Here is a 23,231-nt window from a genome sequence, read left to right on the forward strand (position 1 = left end):
TAATGAAAACGTTTCTATGATGGACCTCCAGGACTCAAGAATGAACAGCGTCTCTAACCTGCAGTCTATGGGGGACATGCTCAACTCTTCCCAGGCCTCGATTGCCGGCCTCGGCAGCTACGCTGGGCTCGCGGGTTTGGGAGGAGGTCTCGGAGGTCAGCTGCGCGCCGGAGGGAGGATGTCGGCCGGGTCCGGTGGCTCCAGTATGTCCGGGGGACTCCGATTGAGCCAGATGGGAACCACCAGCGATTCGCTGCAGCAGCAACAGCAGGCCGCCGCTCTCCGCTACCCCCTCTCCTTCCAGAACCCCCTGTTCCACCTCGCCGCAGACGGGCCGCAGCTTCATCACCAGCACAGTCGAGCTCAGCCGCCGCCTCCTCTGCTGCTGTCCCCTGAACCGGACCCCTCTCACCCCGCTTACATGCCACAGTTCGCCCACGGCGGCTTCTCCCGGAGCGAGGACCTCTCCACCCTCAGACCTGGACCTCACCTGGGTCAGCCGAGCATCATTCACTCACACAGCTACAGTGACGACTACACCCGACATAATCAGAGCGACTACGGGCGACGGCAGGTCCCAATGCACTTGCAGGTATTTGCTTGATCTCTTCGTTGGCTTTTGAGAAGTTCGGCGTCCTCTTTATGTCTATACAAATGCGAATGTAAGCAATAATTTGAGATAATCCAGTGAATTGAATGTACTTTATCTCTGTTTTGGACCATGTTTAGATGCAATCCAAAAGATACAGAGTCCTACTTAAAGTGTTAACATCATAGAAGGTTTAGTTCTGACTTTTGTTGTAAACATCCCGTGACCGTCTTACCGTTTGTAATGGCGATTTCAAATGAGATATTCGTATCATACGCCAGTGGCAGTGAGACGGTTGTTGTAATGTAAGCCTGTGTGTCGTGATCAGGATCAGCAGCAGATGACGGGCATGACATCACAGACCGGCACATCTCACTCGTCGCTTGCCACGCCTCCCACCACCGTTCAGCCCGTCCGTCAGACATCCATGGCTCCTCCCACGCAGCGAATGAAATCTCAACCCTCGCATCAGCTTTCCGTGAGCTCTGCCGCCGCACCCGCAGCCAAAACCAGGCCGCAGAGCGGGAACCTGCTGCAGTCCCCGGAGTCCGGTTTCGGGGGCCGGCAGCAGGGGCCCCGGCAGCAGCTCTCCGTCAAAGACAGCACGCCTCCTGGCCTACCCCATCAGCAGAGCTCCACCAGGGAGAGCCAGGGGTCACAGGGCTCTCAAGGTGGAACACCACAGTCTACACAACAATCCAAATCACATCAGGAACGGCAACAGGTTCAACAACAGAATCTCCTCAAGCCCACAGTGAGCAAACAGGTGAGTGAATTTTCAAAAAAAAAGGTCAAAAAATGGTCCCAAGCTGTCACTGGGGCGCTGTACCCTTTAACTCTTTCCCCGTCAGCATTTTTCATGATTTTCACAAAAGTTTAATGCCTCCCAACAAAAGTGTTCTTCTTTAAATATATAAACATACAATATATTAAATGAAAGAACAGACCCTCTGCTTTAAAAAAAAAAAAACGTTTCATCCCACCTTCACCAGTTCTCTTTTTATATCACCTCTCAAATATGGGTAGGTTTCTTCAAAAACACCAAATTTGAGCAAAAAGCTGAGATGATTCCAGTTTTGTAAATGAATTTTGATATAGATCAAATGCAGAGCGATCCTCAAAACTGTCGTAACCGGACATACAGCTGTTTGCCCTAGGGCGATACATTCAGATTTTATAAGTTGCGCAAGTTGCCACCTGGTGGATAATAGCGGTATTGCAGATTGACGAGATAACTTGTCATTGGCGGGGAAAGAGTTAAAAAGGACCCTTAGGTACTGATATGTATACATTTGGTGGCAATATGTACATCTGAGGTACTAAAATGAACTATTTAGGTCCAAAGATGTACTTTTCGAAAGGGTTCAGCCTGAGTGAGAGCAGAAGACCATTTTTTGAACATTTTATTCTAATAGCGTGTAATGAATCATTTACTGTGTGTAAGTTTCATGTGTCTGATGGTAACACAAATAATAACACTTCTAACTGTTGGTTTACACCAGATGCGAGTTCAACGATTTGCGTGAGTAGATTACATACAAAGTCAATGCAAAGATGCGATCAGACGCGTCCTCGCGTGGGGAAATGGGAATGACGCGATATGGGCGGCGCTTTTGCCATGAAAACACGCGCTATTCGCCTCAAACGCGTCTTCGCCCAAGTTGAAAATATTCAACTCGATTGCACGCTTCACGTTTGGTGTAAACCCACAGTTATACATGTAATAGATAGTAAGAACTATTACACTCAGAAAAGTGTTTTTATAATTTACTCATCTTCATGTCATTCCCAATCTGTAAGACCTTCTTACTTTTTTTATTTTGAAATATTTAATATTTTCTTTTGGTAACATTTTGGCAATGGAAGTATGGCAAGAATCGGCAGTGAAGCAACACAGACAGAGAAAGTTATTTTAAAAGTTGACTTTTTCCGCGTAATATAATAGAGTGGATAGAAGACGTTAGCATATGGCCAAATATAAAGTGGCCAGATACATATATACGTATATTAGTATATTATATTAGTGGAACCAAACGCAACAACCAGACATTTTGATGCTTGGAAACTAAACTAGTTAAATAAACGTTCTGAGTTGCTAACACGTTAGAACCAATGGGGAATAACACCACTTCTGTTGCCAAAATGCCAAAAGGTTGCCTGATTTGCATATCAAAACCATCCCAATGGACATTTAAAACTATCCCAAAACCATCCCAATGTCTATTTACAGCCCAAATACCAACAACTATTAAGCAAAATCCTTTCATCTTTAACCCGCAGAAAAAACAACCAAGTAGCCAAAATCTAAAGTCCACAATAAAGCAGAGGACTTGGCAACACAGCATACAGCATCTCTTTATCTCTTTATAAATGTACAAAGTTGAGTTGGAGAAAGTTATTTTTGAGAAGTTTTTAAATATTATCAAAGAAAAAACACTTTTCGAAAGGCACAACGTTTTTTATTGCTTTATGTAATGTTATAAAAGACATAAACTTCCCCACCAGCGTTTAAAAAAAAAGGTTGCCAGCCAGCACCAGCATTTTTTATGATGTTCCCAAACGTTTATTGCCTTCCAGAAAATGTTCTTCTTTAAATATATAAACATACAATATATCAAATGAAAGAACAGACCCCCCCCCCCCCCCAAAAAAAAGGTTTAATCCAACCTTCATTTGTTCTCTTTTATCACCTCTCTGGGTAGTTTTTTAAAAAATACCACATATTAAGCAAAAAGCTGAGATAATTGCATTTTTGTTAAGGACTTTTGTTAGAGATCAGATTCAGAGCCATCCTCAAAACATACACAGAGTTTAAACTTTTTCCCCTAAGGCGATACTTCTGAATTTTATAAGTCGTGTAAGAGCGCCACCTGGTGGATAATAGCGGAAATACGGATTGCCGGAAAAACTCGTCATTGGCAAGGAAGCGTTTTCTCTTAATTCATGACTTAACTCGTCAATGGCGGGGAAAGAGTTAATAATGCGCGTTGCTATTGCCTTGCTATTGTATGATTCTGTGACAAGAATCATGTGATACGTAAATAAGAGGTAAATATAAGACGTAAACTTAAGCACAATTCTGCACATGTGCACAAGGTATTTTTGCATACGATTGAGAAAATACTACGATTCACACATTTATACGTACTTTTCTTCTGATGATTGGATCACAGATCAGACTACACCACCCCTTTCATTACGATTGAAATTTGAATCCGATCGACCTCAGTTGTATTGATTACGGCGTTTACATGAAGGCTTTTCAATCCGATTAAGCCATCAATATGATTACAAACTGATTATTTGGTTGCATGTTAACGTACCTATTGTAAACCAAACGACGGTGTCACCCATTGACTTCTACGGTATGGATACAAAACCACTGAGACTAGTTTTTTAAATATCTTCTTTCACAGAAGTGTCACATGCACATTTTAAACAAATATGTGGGTGAATAAATATTGACAGACAGTGAACTATGCTTTTAAGTTTTACTTTATTTAACTGTAAGGTTTAAGAGTAGGGCAGGGCGATACTGACCTAAATTCGTAACTCGGTCATTTTGTTGTGGTGTTGATAATGGCATACGATGAATATCTCTGTATTTTCTACTACGTTAAAAATGCGTATCAAAGCCTTATTTAAAGGCGGAGTCCACGATGTTTGAAAGCCAATAGTGATATTTGAAATCACCTAAACAAACACGCCCCTACCCCAATAGAATCTGGACCTTCGGTTGATAGACCCGCCTCACACATACGCAACCTGGCAAGGATGTCGGTTAGTAGACACGCTCCTTACTGCTGATTGGCTATAAGTGTGTTTTGGTAGTCGGCCCGTCTCCTTTTCCAAAGCATTTTTCAAACATCGTGGACTCCGCCTTTAAGATGTTACAATCACCTTTATTAAGTCTTTCCATTAATATTCCATTTTCTTAAAAGAAAAATCCAGATAATTTACTCACCACCATGTCATCCAAAATGTTGATGTCTTTCTTTGTTCAGTCGAGAAGAAATTATGTTTTTTGAGGAAAACATTGCAGGATTTTTCTAATTTGAATGGACTTTAATAAACAACAACAATTAACACTCAACACTTAACAGTTTTTTCAACTGAGTTTCAAAGGACTATAAACGATCCCAAACGAGGCATAAAGGTCTTATCTAGCGAAATGATTGTCATTTTTGACAACAAAAACAACAAATATGCACTTCCAAACCACAACTCCTCGTATAGGTTCGGTCCAGCGCGACCTAACGCAAATGCGTAGTGATGTAGGGAGGTCACGTGTTACATATATAAAACGCACATTTGCGGACCATTGTAAACAATACACCGACACAAAGACATTAATTAGTATCATTCCACATACAACAACGTAGGAACGGTCCTCTTTCAACACACTTGTAAACACTGGGGCGGAGTTTCGCGTTCGTCCTCTGTGACCTCTTGACGTCATGATGTATTGCGTGGGGTCACCTGGCGCATCACGACCAGATCTAGCCGAGAGGTTGTGCTTTAAAAATGTATATTTGTTATTTTTCTTGTCAAAAATGACAATGGTTTTGCTAGATAAGACCCTTATGCCTCGTTTGGGATCGTTTATAGTCCTTTGAAACTCCGTTGTAAAAAACTGTTAAGTGTTGAGTTAAGTATTAATTGTTGGTGTCTATTAAAGTCCATTAAAATGAGAAAAATCCTGCAATGTTTTTCCTCAAAAAACATAATTTCTTCTCGACTGAACAAAGAAAGACATCAACATTTTGGATGACATGGTGGTGAGTAAATTATCTGGATTTTTCTTTTAAGAAAATGGAATATTCCTTTAACTCTTTCGCCACCAGCGTTTTTAAAAAAAGTTGCCAGCCAGCGCCAGCGTTTTTCATGATTTTCACAAAAGTTTAATGCCTTCCAAAAAATTTTCTTCTTTAAATATATAAACATACAATATAGCAAACGAAAGAACAGACCCTCTGCTTTCAAACAAAAAAAAGTTTTATCCTACCTTCAGTAGTTCTTGAATATGGGTAGGTTTCTGCAAAAATACCACATTTTCAGCAAAAAACAGAGATAATTCCATTTTTGTGACGGACTTTTCATAGAGATCTCGTCAATGGCAGCAAAAGAGTTAAATGTGATGCGTGTAAATTTTTGTGTATGGACAGCTTCTTCTGCAAAAAATATGAAATATTAAAAAAGTAGCCCTTTTTTCATACGTCATCTTTTTCATTTCCTCCTCAGGGTTCTTCACAATCTCCATCTACACTCAACCCCGCGACCCCTGCCTCTGAACGAACGGTCGCTTGGGTGTCCAACATGCCCCATCTTTCTGCTGACATCGAGAGTTCTCGCATCGACAGAGAAGAGTTCAAGCTGAAGGAATACTCCAAGAGCATGGACGAGTCTCGTCTGGACAGGGTGTGTTACTTTGTTAGACTACAGTATATGTGCTTAAACATTTGTTTCCCAAAAGGTTTATGTTATTCATAGCCTATGATTTATAGATGCAGTGTAATGTCTTTTTAGTGGAACACACAATGTCACAGTTTGTTTCTAGAGTACTTCAGTAAGCCCCAATAAAACGCAAACATATATTAAAAACACCTAAAAAAGGCATACAGTAGCATTATGTTCAATCCTTAAGGTGTTTTGTGTTATTTTTGGAGCTTGCAGTACTACTATAAATACTACTGTCTATTATATACCACACAATGGGGCGGTTTCCCAGACAGGGTTTAGATTAATCCAGGACTTAGTTAAATTAGGACATTTAAGTAGTTTCTACAAACAAACATTACAAAAAAATACTGGTGTGCATCTTGAGACAAAACAATGATACTGATATATGTTAAGATATGTCAGTACAATGTGTTTTGAAATTAAAGCAGTTTAGACATGCAATTTAGTCTAGGACTTGTCTAAGCCCTGTCCGGGAAACCGCTCCTACAGTATCATGGCTGTAGCTAGCTATGAGGTCACAGAGGTCCGGACCTCGGTAATTTTTTTCATATAAAAAACATTGAATTTCTCTGAATGACTCATTCGTATTTCAAAACGAATCCGCATATATAATTAAGTTTGGACACTTTACTGTATAGTTTAGTGTAAAATGACGAAGATTGGCTTAAGCTGCGACAGCGCAGGTACAGAATTTGCTGTGTTGCCAGATCCCATTGTTAAAAATCCTGTTTAGACGTAGTGTTTTAGCAATAAATGTGACACTTTGACATTATCTAGACAGTGATTGTTAGGTTAGTATTAGCGATTTCTCTGATTTATTTATGAAATACAAGGTTTGGATGAACTTTGTTTTTTAAGGCCAATTATTAGGGCCCGAGCACACCGGGGTGCGAGGACCCTATTGTTTTTGCTCGGTTTATTATTATTATTATTATTATTATTATTATTATTATTATTTATTCTTCTTCTTCTCCAAAGTGAATCGCATTTTTGAGGGGCGAAACATGCTCGAAAACTCATGAAATTTTGCACACATGTCAGAAGTGGCGAAAATTTACATGTGGTATAGGCGCCAAAAGTGGGCGTGTAGAAATGGCTCGATAGCGCCACCTGCAAAATTTCAAGAGAACAGCCCCCCCGCTACGAAAAACGTACAGATACGAAATTTGGTAGGATCATCTATCACCCCAAGACCTACAAAAAAGTCTCTTGGAGCGAAGCTCTAAACCCAACAGGAAGTCCGCCATTTTGAATTTTTGCCTTGATTTTTGTGCAAATTTGGTCATTTCCAGGCTTCATACTTTAACGAACTCCTCCTACAGATTTAATCCGATCATCGTCATATTTGGTCAATCTCATCTAAAGGCCTTTGCGATGTTAAATTGCGGAGATCTTGGCTTTTCGTCAGAGGGTTTGTCCGTGGCGGCCTGACAAATTTCTGCATTTTCGCCATGAAACAGGAAGTGGCTCTAACTCAGGCATACAATGTCCAATCTGCCCCACGCTTCATACGTTTGATAAGTGTCTTGGCCTGAACACATTTCAATGCCAATATTCAACTTCACTCATAGCGCCACCTAGAGGTAGGAGGAAATACCATGTTTTACGCTGTGATTTACTGCTCTTAGAGATTTAATCAAATCATCATCATATTTGGTCAGACTGATGTTAAGCCCTTTGCCGTGATAAATTGCGAAGATCTTGACTTTTCGTTGAAGGGCGTGTCCGTGGCAGCCTGGCAAAGTGTGATATTTCGCCATGAAACAGGAAGCTGTTGTAATTCAGACATACATAGTCCGATCTGCCCCCAACTTCACACGTTTCATAAGGGTCGCGGCCTGAACACATCAACATGGCATAATTCAGTATCAGTCATAGCGCCACCTAGAGGCAGCAGGAAATACCACCTTTTATGCTGTGACTCACTGCTCTTAGAGATTTAACCATATCAACATCATATTTCATTAGTCTAATCTCAAGACCTTGTGTGATGATAAATAGCATCGACCTTGATTTTTTGTTAAAGGGCGTGTCCGTTGCGGCCTCGCAAAGTATCGCTAAATGAATCCCCTTTTCGACAGCCTAAACGAGCTCAAAAAGTCATGAAACATTGCACACGTGTCAAAAGTGGCAAATATTTTCATGTGATATAGGCTTCAGAACTTGGGGTGTTAAAGTGGCTCTATAGCGCCACCTACAAAAATTCAATAGAGCAGCCCCCCCGCTACGTTAATCGCACAGATACGAAATGTGGTAGGATCATGTATCACCCCAAGACCTACAAAAAAGTCTCTTGGAGCAAAGCTCTAAACCCCACAGGAAGTCAGCCATTTTTAATTTTCTCTGTAATTTGAGTGCAAATTTTGCCATTTCTGGCCTTCGTATTTTAACAAACTCCTCCTATAAATTTAATCAGATAATCATCATATTTGGTGAGTGTCATCTAAAGGGCTTTGCAATGCTAAATTGCGGAGATCTTGACGTTTCAATGGAGGGTGTGTATGTGGCGGCTTGCCAAATTTCTGTGTTTCTCAATGAAACAGGAAGTTGTTCTAACTCAGGTTTAAAATGTCCAATCTGACCCACGCTTCACAAGTTTGATAATTGTCCTGTCCTGAACACATCAACATGGCAATATTCAGTAAAAGTTATAGCGCCACCTGCTGGAAGCAGGAAATGACATGTTTTACACTGTGATTTACTGCTCATTGAAATGTATTCAGATCATCATCATATTTGGTCAGTCTGAACTTAGGGACTTCACAATGATAAATTGTGAAGATCTTGACATTTCGTTAAAGGGGCGTGTCCGTTGTGGCCTGTCAAAGTTTGATTTTTCGCCATGAGAAAGCTGTTGTTACTCAGACATGCAATGTCTGACCTGTCACAGACATCATACGTTTGACAAGGGTCCTGGCCTCAACACATCAATGTTACAACAATCAATTACAATCATAGCGCCACCTGCTGCATAAAGGAGTAGTGGCACTTCAAAGTTCCTTTGAATATCCACCTATATTTATCCACGGAAATTTCAATCCCCCTGGTTTATTGCTTTACTAAGGCCATAGAGTGGCGGTGCACATGAGTGCGAGGGCCCTTCCATCACTGCTTGCAGTTTTAATTTTTGCTTGTTTTTCGTACTAATATCTGGCAACATGGAAACTGAAAGTTATCAAATATTCAGCGCGAGCAGGTTATTGCTGATACTACATTCGGTAAGCAATCATCATAATTGTGTCTGTAAGAGTATCAACAACACTATTGAAAAACAGACAATTGAAAATTACTCTTGTACAAAGATGTAGAAGAATTGGGTTTAAATAAAATATGCCAAATATGTTAAAACACGTAGCGTAAAACGGTAAAGCTAATCTCAACAAAACATAAGCATTAAGAATTCTGTTATTTCATTTAATTTAGAAGTTAACCTTTAACAAACTCATGCTGAAAACAATAAGAGCACGAAAGAAGTTCTTGTTTAAAATCTTGTAACGTTTTATAATATTGCTTATTAAAATGATTACAAAAATAAACATTGTTGCATGAAAAAGTAAAAATAATCCAGCAGTCCCAGTCCATCCCCCAAAACAGAGTGTGTACCCAAAGTGTAAAAAGGTTAAGACAGAATATTTTAGATCCCAGGTAAAAATAAAGTATGCTTCAATGTACTTAAACCACTTAAATACATGCAAGTTCATTTGTAAGTTATGTAAAGTTATGCTACAAATATACTTATTAAAAGTAAAGTTGTACTTGATCAGTACTTCAGTTTACCTGAAAAAGTAAGAATACCAGTAACCAGCTAGATTTTTATTGAAATAAATGATGTCTCAAAATAACACTTAGATGTTCTTCACTTAATTTTAAAAAGTACCAAAAACAAATGTGATATATAAGCCACAAAATGAGTGCACGAAAATATTACATTTACTAAGTGTACTTAAAGTGTATTTTATTTAAGTGCACTTTTTTAACCTGGGATAGCATTTGTTAACTCTTAACACCCCATGGACCTCGGTAATTTTCAAACCCTGGCTACGGCCATGTACAGTATATGTACTATTAAACTATAGTAAATGATATACTATATATCAGGGGTCACCAACGTGGTGCCCGCGGGCACTAGGTAGCCCGCACAGAGTCTGTGAGGTGCCCGCCAAAGCACATTCTATTAATAGTCTCAACTGTAATATTTATTCATTACATATTTTTTTATATTAGCTTGGCTTGGTTTACGTATGTTAAAATTTTAAACAATACTAAAACATATAAACAAGTCAAATAAAATAAACAAGTAAAACAAAAAGTTTTAAGTAGACTATATCAAAAAGTAGCCCTCCAGATTGTTTTATCCCGTGTGGTAGCCCTTGCTCATAAAAAGGTTGGAGACCCCTGCTATATATACTCGTATAATATACTTTATAGTAGAGATAAACCGATATAAATTTTTTCCACCAATAGCAGATTATTCTGATACCGATGCCAATAGTTTGGTGATTATATTAACTTGCGTTAACTAAATAATAATGATTACATTTAATATTGAACATTAAACTAGCGGCATTTCTTTACATTTTCTATACAAAGAGATAAAAATGATTGCATTTTCGTTTTTTTTCCCCCGATTAACCGGATATATCGGCTGTTTTTAAACTATCATACCAATTGTGTGAAAAAAATTGCTTTTATTAACTGATAGGATTATTGGCCGATATATCGGTTCATCTTTACTGTGTACTTTCATGCTACTTTGTGTTGTAGTAAAAGAGTTGCATGAAAGTGTTTTGTGTTACAAAAACAAAACTACGTATGGGTTTGGATAATGAGAAATTTTCATATTAAAGGGGACATTTCATGAAATTCTGAATTTTTCCATGTTTAAGTGCTATAATTGGGTCTCCAGTGCTTCTATAAACCTAGTAAATGTGAAAGAGATCAACCCAGTGGCTTAGTTTTGGTAAACCATTCTCTGCAAGCATGTGAAAACATATGTCATTGAAATTTGGCTCCGTTTGTGATGTCAGAAGGGGATAATTTAATCTGCACTATCCAACCATGACAGTCCCATTTATTGCAGAGATCAGCTCATTTGCATTTTAAAGGAGACACCCAAAACAGCACATTTTTGCTCACACCTACAAAGTGGCAATTTTAATAAATGATCTATATGAGCTAGAACTTCACATACGTACTCTGGGGACACCAAAGATTTATTTGACATCTTAAAAAAGTCTTGTGAAATGTCCCCTTTAAGTTGAACTGTTCCTTTAAGTGCTGATGGGTATACTTTAGGGTAACAGAATAAATTTAGACCGTCGGTTGACCGAGTGAACCCGTATCTCTCAGTAAACACCTTGGGGCATAATGCACGTGTCAAGAAAATGCACGTCGACTCTTTCACCCCAGCAACAGATGGTGCTGACAGCCTCACTTGTGCATTTTTTTAAATATTAAATGAGAACAGGTCTTGGAAATAAACAGAGAACAGCGTGAGCTTCTGGTCAGTTCGTCCCAGTCGTACTTGACCTTCTGGAAGTTTATGTAGACGACTTAGAAGAACTTCTTTTCATTCTCTCTTGATATGCATGAGTGAAAGTTCTGGACAGTGTTTTTCCATCTTCAATATCTGCCATTAAAGGTATTGCGGAGGATTTTCATTTTCCGGTTTGATCATCAAGACTATTGGTCCTCCTAGTTGTCAATCAGGAGTGTTGCGCAATTGCATTTTTTTAAAAAGTGGAGAAGGCGGTTCTTTTCTAAAATTCGAGAAAATCCTCCGCTATACCTTTAATATTAGCATCTTTAAAGGAATATTCCACTTTCATAAAAAAAAAATTTCTGACAATTTACTCACCCACATGTCATCCAAGATGTTTATAAACAATCAAGGCATAAGAGTCTTATCTAGCGAAACAATTGTCATTTTCGGCCGAAACAAAGCACTTTTAAACCACAACTTCTCATCTTGCAGTAACTCGCAAGTGTGGCCTTAAGTATTACGTAATCATGTCGAAATTACCGCTCCAGTGTTTCCAAGTGTGTTGTTGTATGTGGAATGATACTAATGAACTCATTTCCCGCCAGCCTTTTTATTTCTCTGCTTAAAAACTCTTAAATATGGGTAGGCTTCTTCAAAAAAAATTTTTTTTGCAAAAAGCTGAAATAATTGCATTTTTGTAAAGAAATTTTGTTAGAGATCAGAATCAGAACGATCATCAAAACATACACAAAGTGTAAAATTAACTCTTTCGCCGCCATTGACGAGATATCTCGTCAATCAAGAGAAAACGCTTCCCTGCCAATGACGAGTATTTCCGTCTTTCCGTAATACCGCTATTATCCACCAGGTGGTGCCCTTCCGCAACTTTTTAAACCTGGAAGTATTGCACTATGGCTACATGTCCATGTGTGTTTTAAAGATCGCTCTGAATGGGATCTCTATGAAAAGTCCGTCACAAAAATGGAATTATCTCTGCTTTTTGCTCAAAATGTGGTGTTTTTGCAGAAACCTACCCATATTCAAAAGCTGATTACAAAAGAACTACTGAAGGTAGGATGTTTTTTTTTTGTTTGAAAGCAGAGGGTCTGTTCTTTCATTTGGTATATCGTATGTTTATATATTTAAAGAAGATCATTTTCTGGAAGGCATTAAACTTTTGTGAAAATCATGAAAAATGCTGGCGCTGGCTGGCAACTTTTTTGAAAAAAACGCTGGCGGCGAAAGAGTTAATACATATTTTTTGCTTCAGTTTTTTATGAATTGGGTAAGTGCGCCATCTAGTAGATAATCGTGGTATTACAGATAGCAATAAAACGCATAGGGAACACGTTTTTTTCATGCAAATGTTTTCTCTTAATTGACGAGATAACTCGTCAGTGGCGGGTAAAGAGTTAATGTCTTTGTGTCAGTTTATTGTTTAAAATTGTCCCAAATTGTGCATTTCACATATGCAACGCGTAACCTTTCAGCATAATTACGTAATGCAAGGCAGTGCAAAATGAGAAGTTGTGGTTTAAAAGTCCTTTCTTTGGGGGGGGGGGGGGTGACGATCGTTTTGCTAGATGAGACCCTTATGCCTAGGTTGGGATTCAAAGGAAGATATTTTGAATAATGTTTGTAACCAAGCAGAGCAGAGTAGAAAAAATAATACTATAGAAGTGAATGGTGCCTCAGATCTGTTAATAACATTTTTCTAAATATCTTCATTTGTGTTCATCGGAACAAAGAAATGTATTTAACATTTTACGTTATGAACCACGTAAGGGTAACTAAATGATCTATCCCTTTATGATTCCTAAAAGATGATATGAGGGTATAGCATGGGCTCTGTTTCAAAACCTGAGTTGCATCCTTAGGCATCAATGTAAAGCATCTTGCGGAGCATTCGAAATTTAATTTATCAGTTCATCGTATGCCTTACTTTCACCAAAAACAAATAAGCAATGTAGTCTTATATATATCTAGATCTTGCATTAGTTTTAGATCACACAAAAAGACATTTCAAAACGGTGTCCTCTTCTCTGTTTTGTGGTCGCAGGTGCGAGAGTACGAGGAGGAGATCAATTCGCTGAAGGAGCGTTTGATGATGTCACACCGTAAGCTGGAGGAGTACGAGAGGAGGCTGTTATCTCAGGAACAGCAGACCAATAAGATCCTGCTGCAGTATCAGAGCCGCCTGGAGGACAGTGAGAGACGCTTGAGACATCAGCAGATGGAGAAAGACACCCAGATTAAAGGAATTATTGACAGGTAATGCCAGAAGGAAGTTGGTGAAACAGCGGTCACACGCTCACACGTCATTTGGTGAAGTTAAATAGGTTATTTTTAAATTCATTTGGCTTTATGATTAGATGAGAAGTGTTTGGATACTACAGATGTTAGTGGGACATCTCTGAGATTAACTGACTATAAGCTCTGTCCGGGAAGCCGCACCTATATGTTATTTCCTAGTTGGGTTTGTAAGTCAGTCACCAAATCCAACCTTATATCGTCTTAAAGGATTAGTCAGTTTTCTTTGAGAAAGATCCAGATGGTTTGCTCGCCACCATGTCGTCCGGGATGTTGGTGTCTTTCTTTGTTCAGTCGAGAAGAAATTATGCTTTTTGAGGAAAACATTCCAGGATGTTTCTCATTTTAATGGATTTTAAGGTACCCCAACACTTAACAGCATAAGGGTCTTATGTAGCGAAACAATTGTCATTTTTGGCAAGAAAAATAAAAAACAGCATAAGGGTCTTATGTAGCGAAAATTGGGACAATTTTAAACAATAAACTGACACAAAGACATTAACTCTTTACCCGCCACTGACGAGTGATCTCGTCAATTAAGAGAAAACATTTGCATGAAAAAACTTATTCCCTATGAGTTTAAGAAGCTCAAACAGGAATTTTAGTCTGGGACTTGGATAAGCTCTGTCCGGGAAACCACACATATATGTTATTTCCTAGTTGAGTTTGTAAGTCAGTCACCAAATCCAACCTTATATCGTCTTAAAGGATTGGTCAATTTTCTTTAAAAAAAATCCAGATAATTTACTCACCACCATGTCATCCAAAATGTTGATGTCTTTCTTTGTTCAGTCGAGAAGAAATTTTGTTTTTTGAGGAAAACATTCCAGGATTTTTCTCATTTTAATGGACTTTAATGGACCCCAACACTTAACAGCATAAGGGTCTTATGTAGCGAAACAATTGTCATTTTTGGCAAGAAAAATAAAAAATATGCACTTTTAAACCATAACTTCTCTTCTTCCTCTGGCTGTGTGACAAGCCAGCGTGACCTCAAGTAATTGCGTAATGCCGTGGAAAGGTCACGTGTTACATATTTGAAGCGCACATTTACTGACCATTTTAAGCAATAAACTGACACAAAAACATTAATTAGTATCATTCGACATACAACAACATCGAAACCGGCCTCTTTCTCCACACTTGTAAACACTGGGGCGGAGTTTCGCATACTTCATCCGTGACCGCTTGACGTGATGACGCATTGCGTGAGGTCGCGCTGGCGTCACAGGAACAGAGATAAGCGAGAAGTTGTGGTTTAAAAGTGCATATTTTTCTTGCCAAAGATGACAATTGTTTCGCTGGATGGGACCCTTGTGCCTCGTTTGGGATTGTTTGGAGTCCTTTGAAACTGCAGTTTTAAACTGCATTGGGGCTGTTACGTGTTGGGGTCCATTAAAGTACATTGGGGTGAGAGAAATCCTGGAATGTTTTCCTCAAGGAACATGGTTTCTTCTCGACTGAACAAAGAAGGGCATCGGCATTTTGGATGACATGGTGGTGAGTAAATTATCTGGATTTTTTTTAAGAAAATGGACTAATCCTTTAATCTTAAAGTTTTAGGTTGTGCCCTGCTCTCCTCTATTCTATATATAGTAGGGCGATTCGTTTTGATAGTGTGTGAATTACTTCTGTAAATGTAATATTTTCCCAGTTTCGCAGTTGTTTAGACATGAACATCTCAATATTATAACATGGACATTTGTGTGTTGTCTTGCGGTTTTTGGTTTGTCATTTTGATGTCATGTTATTTTGGCTTCCTAAATAGGATTAGTCTAAATGACCCATCTTCCAGTATGCCTATTTGGTTGGAGAAAATAATGATGTAACTTCCTGTAATGCAGCACATACAGCATATTTTGTGTCACAGAGTATGTTGCTATTTCAATCCAATTTTAGGAATGAAGACATGGAGTGAAGACATTCAGATGTCCAGTTGCCGTGAAGGGACACCTGGGTTTTTACTCGTATAAAAAATATATATAAAAATCATCAAGTGTGTTCTTCCTCGCCGTGTATAAGCACAAACTGTATTCCAGATGAATGTTTGTAAATGGGCGATAGTTTGTTGTCGTATAGATTTGTCGCCTTTAAAAAAAACGTGACAAAGGTGCAATTTCTCGGATAGGGATTAGACTCGTCCTAGACTAAAATAAATGTACGAGTTGTCCAGACTGAAACCAACTTCCACTGCCATATCTTGTCTTAAGCTAATCCCTGTCCGGGAAACCACCTGAAAGTGTTAAAGTCTTCATAAATTCCTTTATAAATAGTTAAAGAGTTTTTTGCGCACTTTGCATTAGGGGTGCTCCGATTAGGATTTTTGCAACGTACCGATTTCTTGTCGTCATAAATGGCCGATACCAATGCATGATACTCATTCTTCAAGCTTATACTGTATGTAAGATATTTGAGGACTGTAACTGTTAAACCTTTTTTTTTACATAAAGTAATACCACAGATTTTGCCTTTATTATATTACTTGCAGTAATTAGGTAGCCTATAGTATTGTTTTAAAGGGACACTCCACTTTTTTTTAATAGGCTCATTTTCCAGCTCCCCTAGAGTTAAACACTTGATTTTTACTGTTTTGGAATCCATTCAGCCGATTTCTGGGTCTGGCGGTGCCATTTTTAGCATAGTTTAGCATAATCCATTAAATCCGATTAGACCATTAGCATCGCGCTCAAAACCAAGGGGACTATTTTCGGACGCTGCGTAATATCATTGCGCCTGCTGCAGCCATGGTACGGCAGCAAAGTCCTTGATTATTAGAATATACAGATTGTCTGTTACAAGTATTGAAAATAAAACACTTCACAGTCTCTAGAGATGAATTAGGATAATGCAGCTTTAAGACGTGAGATAGATCTTTGCTTTGTTCTCGTGTTGAATCATAGCATTAAATGGGGTAAATTCTAAGTGGGCTATTGACACACAATTTCCACCGGGTGTAGCCATCAAGCCAAATATTGAATTCATACAAAGAAATCAGAACATTTAAGTATACAAGTTGAGTCATAATAAATGAAGTGAAATGACACAGGGAATGAGTACTGGACACACTGATGGGGGGCAGGGTTTCTTTCTCAATACTGACAGATTTCAGGTGATCTCCTGGCTTTCTATGCCATTTTGCACTTTGTTCTCTTCATGTGTTCAATACTTATTCCCTGTGTCATTTCACTTTATTTATTATGACTCAACTTGTATACTTAAATGTTCTGATTTCATTGTATGAATTCAATATTTGGCTTGATGGCTACATATAGTGGAAATTTTGTGTCAATAGTCCACTTAGAAATCCCCTTACTGATAAAAATGCTGATGTGTCAAATACTTATTTTCCCCGCTGTTTGTTGTATACGCTGTTTGATGGAGATGTGAAGACGCATCGTGCTGGATGTTAGGACCGGTAAAAGCCGATGGAGAAATCCAGATTTGCAGGTCGTACATGAACAACGAATAAAAATGGTCTCCAATTGCAGACGCGTTTAGGTGCCCTATGATGACAAAAGTAATAGAAATATCGGTTCATGAGATCAGCATATTTACCGATCGAGTCATTTAATGCTGTGATCGACCCGTCTACAGCCAATCAATCGGAGCATCCCTACTTTGCATGTCTTTTACAACAATGCAATAGTTTGTCCAACAGAAATTGCTGTCATTATTTAATTGTTTTTGCTACAAATAATAATCATAATGATATGCAATGTCTTTTCCCAACAGAAATAATATCATTGCATTATTACTTTGTATGGAAGCATGTTACTTGTACTGCTTCAACTTTCTAATGCACATGACATGAGGGCAAATATACTGTATAATGATAGACTTTTTCTGTTTTTAAGAAGCAAATATCAGTGTTGCATTAAAGGGATAGTTCACACAAAATTGAAAATTCTGCCAGTGACTTCCATAGTAGTAAAAAGAATACAATGGAAGTCAATGGGGCTTCTGATCGGTTTGCTTACAAACATTCCTTAAAATATCTTCCTTTGTGTTCATAAGAACAAAGACATTTATACAGGTTTGTAACAACATGAGAGTGAGTAAACGGTTTTGGGTGAACTATCCCTTTAATTATGTTCTTCCAAAACAAGCCTTTCTCTGCCTTTCCCTGTCTGTCTTGAAAGACACTTTTTTTCCCAAAAAGCCTAAATAAATCGTAGCAGCACATCTAAACAAACCAAATCAGCTGATTTTGGAAGGGTGGAATTATGTTTTCCAGAGCTTGTGTATCTGTTTAATCCTACACATCTTTCACTGTGTCCTATAACATGTGTGGTGAAAGTGTCGTGCACTTTAAATTAGATCATATTTCTGGTGTTCATGTTTCATCATATCTCTATGTGCTACAACAAGAACAGCGATCTCATCCCACCCGTTGTCACATCCATAGATTTTAAGTGCACATTGCTGGAAAATCAGTTGCATTCAATGTGAAACATGCAATAAAAGAAGACATTTAAGGGGTTCAGATACAGATATGCATCCTTGTACATTAAAAAAAAACTTATTATTATACCTCAAAGGTACATACAGTATGGTACCAAATGTATACATATCCGTACCTAAATGTTACATATTGGGGGCTTTTTAAAGGGTACTGCCCCAGTGACAGCTTGAAAATCTTTACAAAGCCTGTCAAGAACATATTAAATTTAACACACACCCCCCTCCCACAAAAAAAGGATAAAGAAATTACATTTTTAATGAAGGCAATGAAACCTAGTTGAGGTGTGACATTATTACATGATAATAAAATGCAATTTTTGCCCCCGTTCTCAATATTGTAATGCAAAATAAGTATTTAAATTGTACGTTTGTACTGCAGTAGCCTAGTTTTTAGCATTAGTTGATTTCATTTTTACAAAAATCATTGTGTGCTGGCAGGATTATTTTCATAAATTGTATTTTCATTACTAAATAAATCACTGATTAAATTAATGAGATTTGCTAATAAATCAAAATGTAAACATCAAGGATACAAATTAGGCTTCATTTACTTTATTAAAACATTTATGTATTTTGTGACATATAACCATACATTAATATGTTATTTAAAAAATAAATAACACTGTGTTTTGGTATTTGTTACAGTACAATGTACAGTATAAAACATTAAACATGAGTTGATAAGGCACGTTATGACTACTTACTATAATATCTTATGGTGCTCTTTGTGAAATAAACATAGAGATATGAATTATAGATCTTTGAATTAATTCATTAAGGTTTGAAATTGAATCTTAGATATCTCATTTCAAGTGTAATTACGATTTGAAGAATAAGCGATGTTTGCACGGAAATGCTGAAAATGTTTGTGATGTTGCTGTATGAGCATTTGATCTTGTCAAAAAATATTTTGCTTCCCTATAAATTCACATATTGTTTTAAAGATATTTATCTAGGAATATAGAGCAGATTATATATTCATATATACTGTATGTATATCAGATTATATATATATATTTAACTCTTGTAGCGAAACTGTGCATTAAGTATGTTGTTTACTGTAGCCATTAATGAAAGTTTACTTTCCTCTATATCTTCTCCCCTGACTGTCTCACCTCATCACCTTTCTTAATAAACTATCACAATGTTGTCACTGTTTTATCTTACCTGCAATTAAATGGTTTGCTTCTCTCATTTTTGAAGTCTCAGTGTCAAACATCACAGCAACAAAATTGATTTCTGTTCGTTTTTGTTTTTACTTCTGGATTTGTACAATCAACATGTACCGTATCAATGGAATAAAATATCTGATTATATTGTTTTAAACCTGAACTGTGCAATTCATTATTTACATAAACTAAAGATTACAAAAGGTTATACTGTAATAAGTCATAATTTTTAACGTCTCATTTCAATGCACTTTCATAACCCGCAGCTCCTGTGTGTTTCATTTATAAATAAAATCTTTCATATTGAAACAAGACAATATCATTTGTCATCATTGTGTGATTCCCACATGCTACTGTATGTGTTTTATGTACATGCCATGTCCTTGCTTATGTCTACAGTCATGTTGCCAAAAGAAATCAACATGAAGCCAAACACTAGAATATAATGATTCAATACCATATTAAAACCCATTAACTGGCGCTGTCCCTTGATCTGGGTACGTGAGTTTATTTTACATCTTTCATGACAACCTATATATCGTTGGAAAGGTCTAAGAATGTAGTAGTCATATTTCAAAACCTTTTTGCAGTAATAATAATCCAGTGACAGTAATTTATTAATTTGTGACAAGAGCATGCAGCAAACGTTGACACCTAGTGGCCGTTGTTGGTAAAACTACTAAAAGTGCAACACAAATCTAATTTTTGTGATAATTATATAATTTATTGCATTATTTTTATTTATTACAATAAATGTAAACTGTTAAAAAAAATATTTTCACCTTTAGAGATTTTAAAGTGTCCATTATTTTCATTTATTACAATAAATGTAAACTGATTTAACATTTTATTTATTATTTTCACCTCCAGAGACTTCCGTGAAAAACTTTAAAGTGTCTTCTTTAAAACTAGATTAAAGATTAGGCTTTAAAAAAAATTATATTAATTTAAAGGTGTACATCACCTTTTCACCCCCCATTCAAAAAGGGCTGCGCCAGTATAAGACCCATTAAAGCACTTCAATGGTAACTGCTTGTGTCGTAGTACAAAACATCATGTCTGATCTGATATCCAAAAGGTGGGGACAATTTCACATGGAGATAAGAACTTCCTTTTTTTCATGTCTTCAAGTAAAGCATCACTTTGATGTGGGCTGGCGGCATGTAATTGGGAAATAAGCTGCCAGTCACAGCGGCCGACGTCAAACATCATTACAAGCTTTTCAATATGCCCCATTTTCATTTATTAGCTGCCGTATTCCCTTGGGATGTTGGAATACTGTCATTTATGTGACCGTACTGTGATACGCTTCCAAGCGTTTTTGAAATGATGAACACTGTGTGTCTAACTAATATTGTCTCTCTGTTTTGTCGCTTGTCTTTATGAAGGCTCATGGCTGTGGAAGATGAGTTGAGAGTAGGGGTGGTACCTGAGCACAAACCCAGGATTTTTCCAGACCAGGTCTGTGTTGTCATTTCCTCTGAATATCTCCTTTACTATGACCAGTTGTGTCTATCGTTTGTCTGTCTGTCTGTGTACGTATTGGTTGGTTTTGCTTTGCGTGTCTGAATGCTTTAAAGAACTGATTGATTGTTTTTCTGTAGAACAGCACTCAGATTTTATTTTTATTATTATTTGGAGGGACCAATGCTGGAAGATTTTCTCCACTAGAGGAACAATAGCTCGAGTTTGCTCATAAAATTGATGAATCTCAGATTAATCTGTCAAATCTAGGTATAATAAGACCTTGCTGAACTTTTGTCTAAATCTCTTGGTTAGGGTCTTTTTGCCCATACGCCTTTTCAGTCTGCCGCCATGTTGATTCCAAGACGTGGCTGTGAGGGATGGACATCCAGAGCATGCACTTTAAACTTATTGTTTTGTACCAGGATGCTGTTTTACAAATCTCCACAGGACAAAGTTCTGCACGTCCATTCCTCACAGCCTCGGTTTGGAGTTAACATGGCGACGGACTGAATAAGGGGTATGCAAGAGAAAAATCTAAAATAGTAGAATATACTTGTATATTATTTCATTTCATAGCTGTTTAAAACTCTAAAATTTAGAAATCTGACTGAAGAGACGGAAATGTTGGAGGCTTGATTGAAATGAGCAACTTCACTTTCCCTCTGGTAGAGAAAAACGTGCTTAAGCTTATGAAACTTAAGTATCTCCAACAGAATGGCTCCATGTTTCCTTGCCACATGCCATTGTTTGCTTTGTTTTAATGCTTTTATTTCTTAAAAGCATAAGGCTGAATGGTGCATCGCTGCATGTTACAACAAACACCAAATTCTCAAATCTCATAGAGGCCAGTAACATGTTCGTGCATACACGCACCCAATAATCTAGTCAGATCTCAAATCAAAGTTAGATTTCTTACAACAGGTAAGAGTGAGTTAAAAGGCAGATTTTAGCTCTGGAATATAAAAGTGGCCTGGTGGACAGAACCTCATACATGTAAGGGATAATGTATAGGCAGCCGGATGTTATTGCAGAAATAAGCCCCGACAGTGTGATCAGTGGCCGGTTGCATAAAACTTTAAGACTAGTCTTAAAAGTAAGTCATGAATATTTTTCTTCAAGACTGATCATAACTGTTTTAAGTATGTTACATAGAAAGGTAGATTGGTCTAATTTAAATCCAAATAATAAGACTGATTAGCCCTAACTAATTGCTAGTTAGTCAGAATCATTCTTAAGACGCAGTCTTAATGTCACGGCTATGTTTATGCAACCGGCCACTGGACCCGACTCGAAGTGACCTTACCTCATAAGATGTTAACATTAAATGAAGAGTTTGGTTCCAAAACGCAATAAATCCATTTTGACTAATTTGGGTAAAAAAGGTGTTTTCTATACCAATAAAGTGACAAGATAAAAACCACTATTTTCTGTTATAAACTTTCACATAGCATCTTTAGGTTATACTAACATTAAAATTTAAAATCCATAATTTTATTTTTAAAGTTTTATTATAAAAACTGATAATTTTTTCCACAAAATGCAATAAATCCATGATTAAAGTTTTTTTTAATGCTATAAATCAATTGAATCAATATATAAATGTGCATTCATCTTTGCCATTTTATATTCATTTAGTTGACTAGTGGCATACACTGATTAATACGGTGGCCTCGAGGTGCTAAATTGCTTATTTATAGGATTGGAAGCGGGTTTACAAGGTTTTTTTGACAAATTGACCAGTTTTTTTAAAAAATTACAAGTTTTTTTTAGCAGGTGTACGGGTTTTTTAACAGATTTGCAATGAGTGAACAAATTTACAAGTTTTTTGGCAAATTTGCAGTGAGTGAACAAATTTACAAGTTTTTTTAACAAATTTACAATGAGTGAACACATTTACAAGGTTTTTTTTAACAAATTTACAAGTTTTTTAACAAATTTACAATGAGTGAATAAATGTACAAGTTTTTTTTTAACAAATTTACACGTTTTTTTTACAAATTTACAATGAGTGAACAAATTTACAAGTTTTTTAACAAATTTACAATGAGTGAACAAATTTACAAGTTTTTTTAACAAATTTACAATGAGTGAACAAATATACAAGTTTTTTAACAAATTTACAATGAGTGAACAAATTTACAAGTTTTTTAACAAATTTACAATGAGCGAACAAATTACAAGTTTTAAAACAAATTTACATTTATTACGGAAAGGGTATACAATAGGCTGATGTCACGCATCCGAGCCTCCGGTGGGAAGAAACCCGGAAGTATTGCCGTGAATCACATGAGAG

General features: G+C 37.3%; 1 protein-coding gene across 13 annotated transcripts in view; it reads left to right on the forward strand.

The window, feature by feature from the left end:
- Window positions 1-23,231, forward strand: part of syngap1b (synaptic Ras GTPase activating protein 1b) — a 198,908-nt gene that overhangs the window by 159,187 nt on the left and 16,490 nt on the right. For 9 of the 13 annotated variants that reach the window (XM_055211184.2, XM_055211194.2, XM_055211188.2 and 6 more), the window contains 5 exons: window positions 32-592; window positions 918-1,355; window positions 5,831-6,007; window positions 13,591-13,802; window positions 20,860-20,932. In XM_055211184.2, the coding sequence (XP_055067159.1) occupies window positions 32-592; window positions 918-1,355; window positions 5,831-6,007; window positions 13,591-13,802; window positions 20,860-20,932 (1,461 nt within the window). Of the gene's footprint in view, window positions 1-31; window positions 593-917; window positions 1,356-5,830; window positions 6,008-13,590; window positions 13,803-15,740; window positions 16,775-20,859; window positions 20,933-23,231 lie in introns of those variants that run through there. The other 4 variants (XM_055211185.2, XM_055211186.2, XM_055211196.2 and 1 more) reach the window with 4 other exon arrangements.

The sequence above is a fragment of the Misgurnus anguillicaudatus genome, chromosome 10 (assembly GCF_027580225.2).
Source record: "Misgurnus anguillicaudatus chromosome 10, ASM2758022v2, whole genome shotgun sequence".
Classification (NCBI taxonomy): domain Eukaryota; kingdom Metazoa; phylum Chordata; class Actinopteri; order Cypriniformes; family Cobitidae; genus Misgurnus; species Misgurnus anguillicaudatus.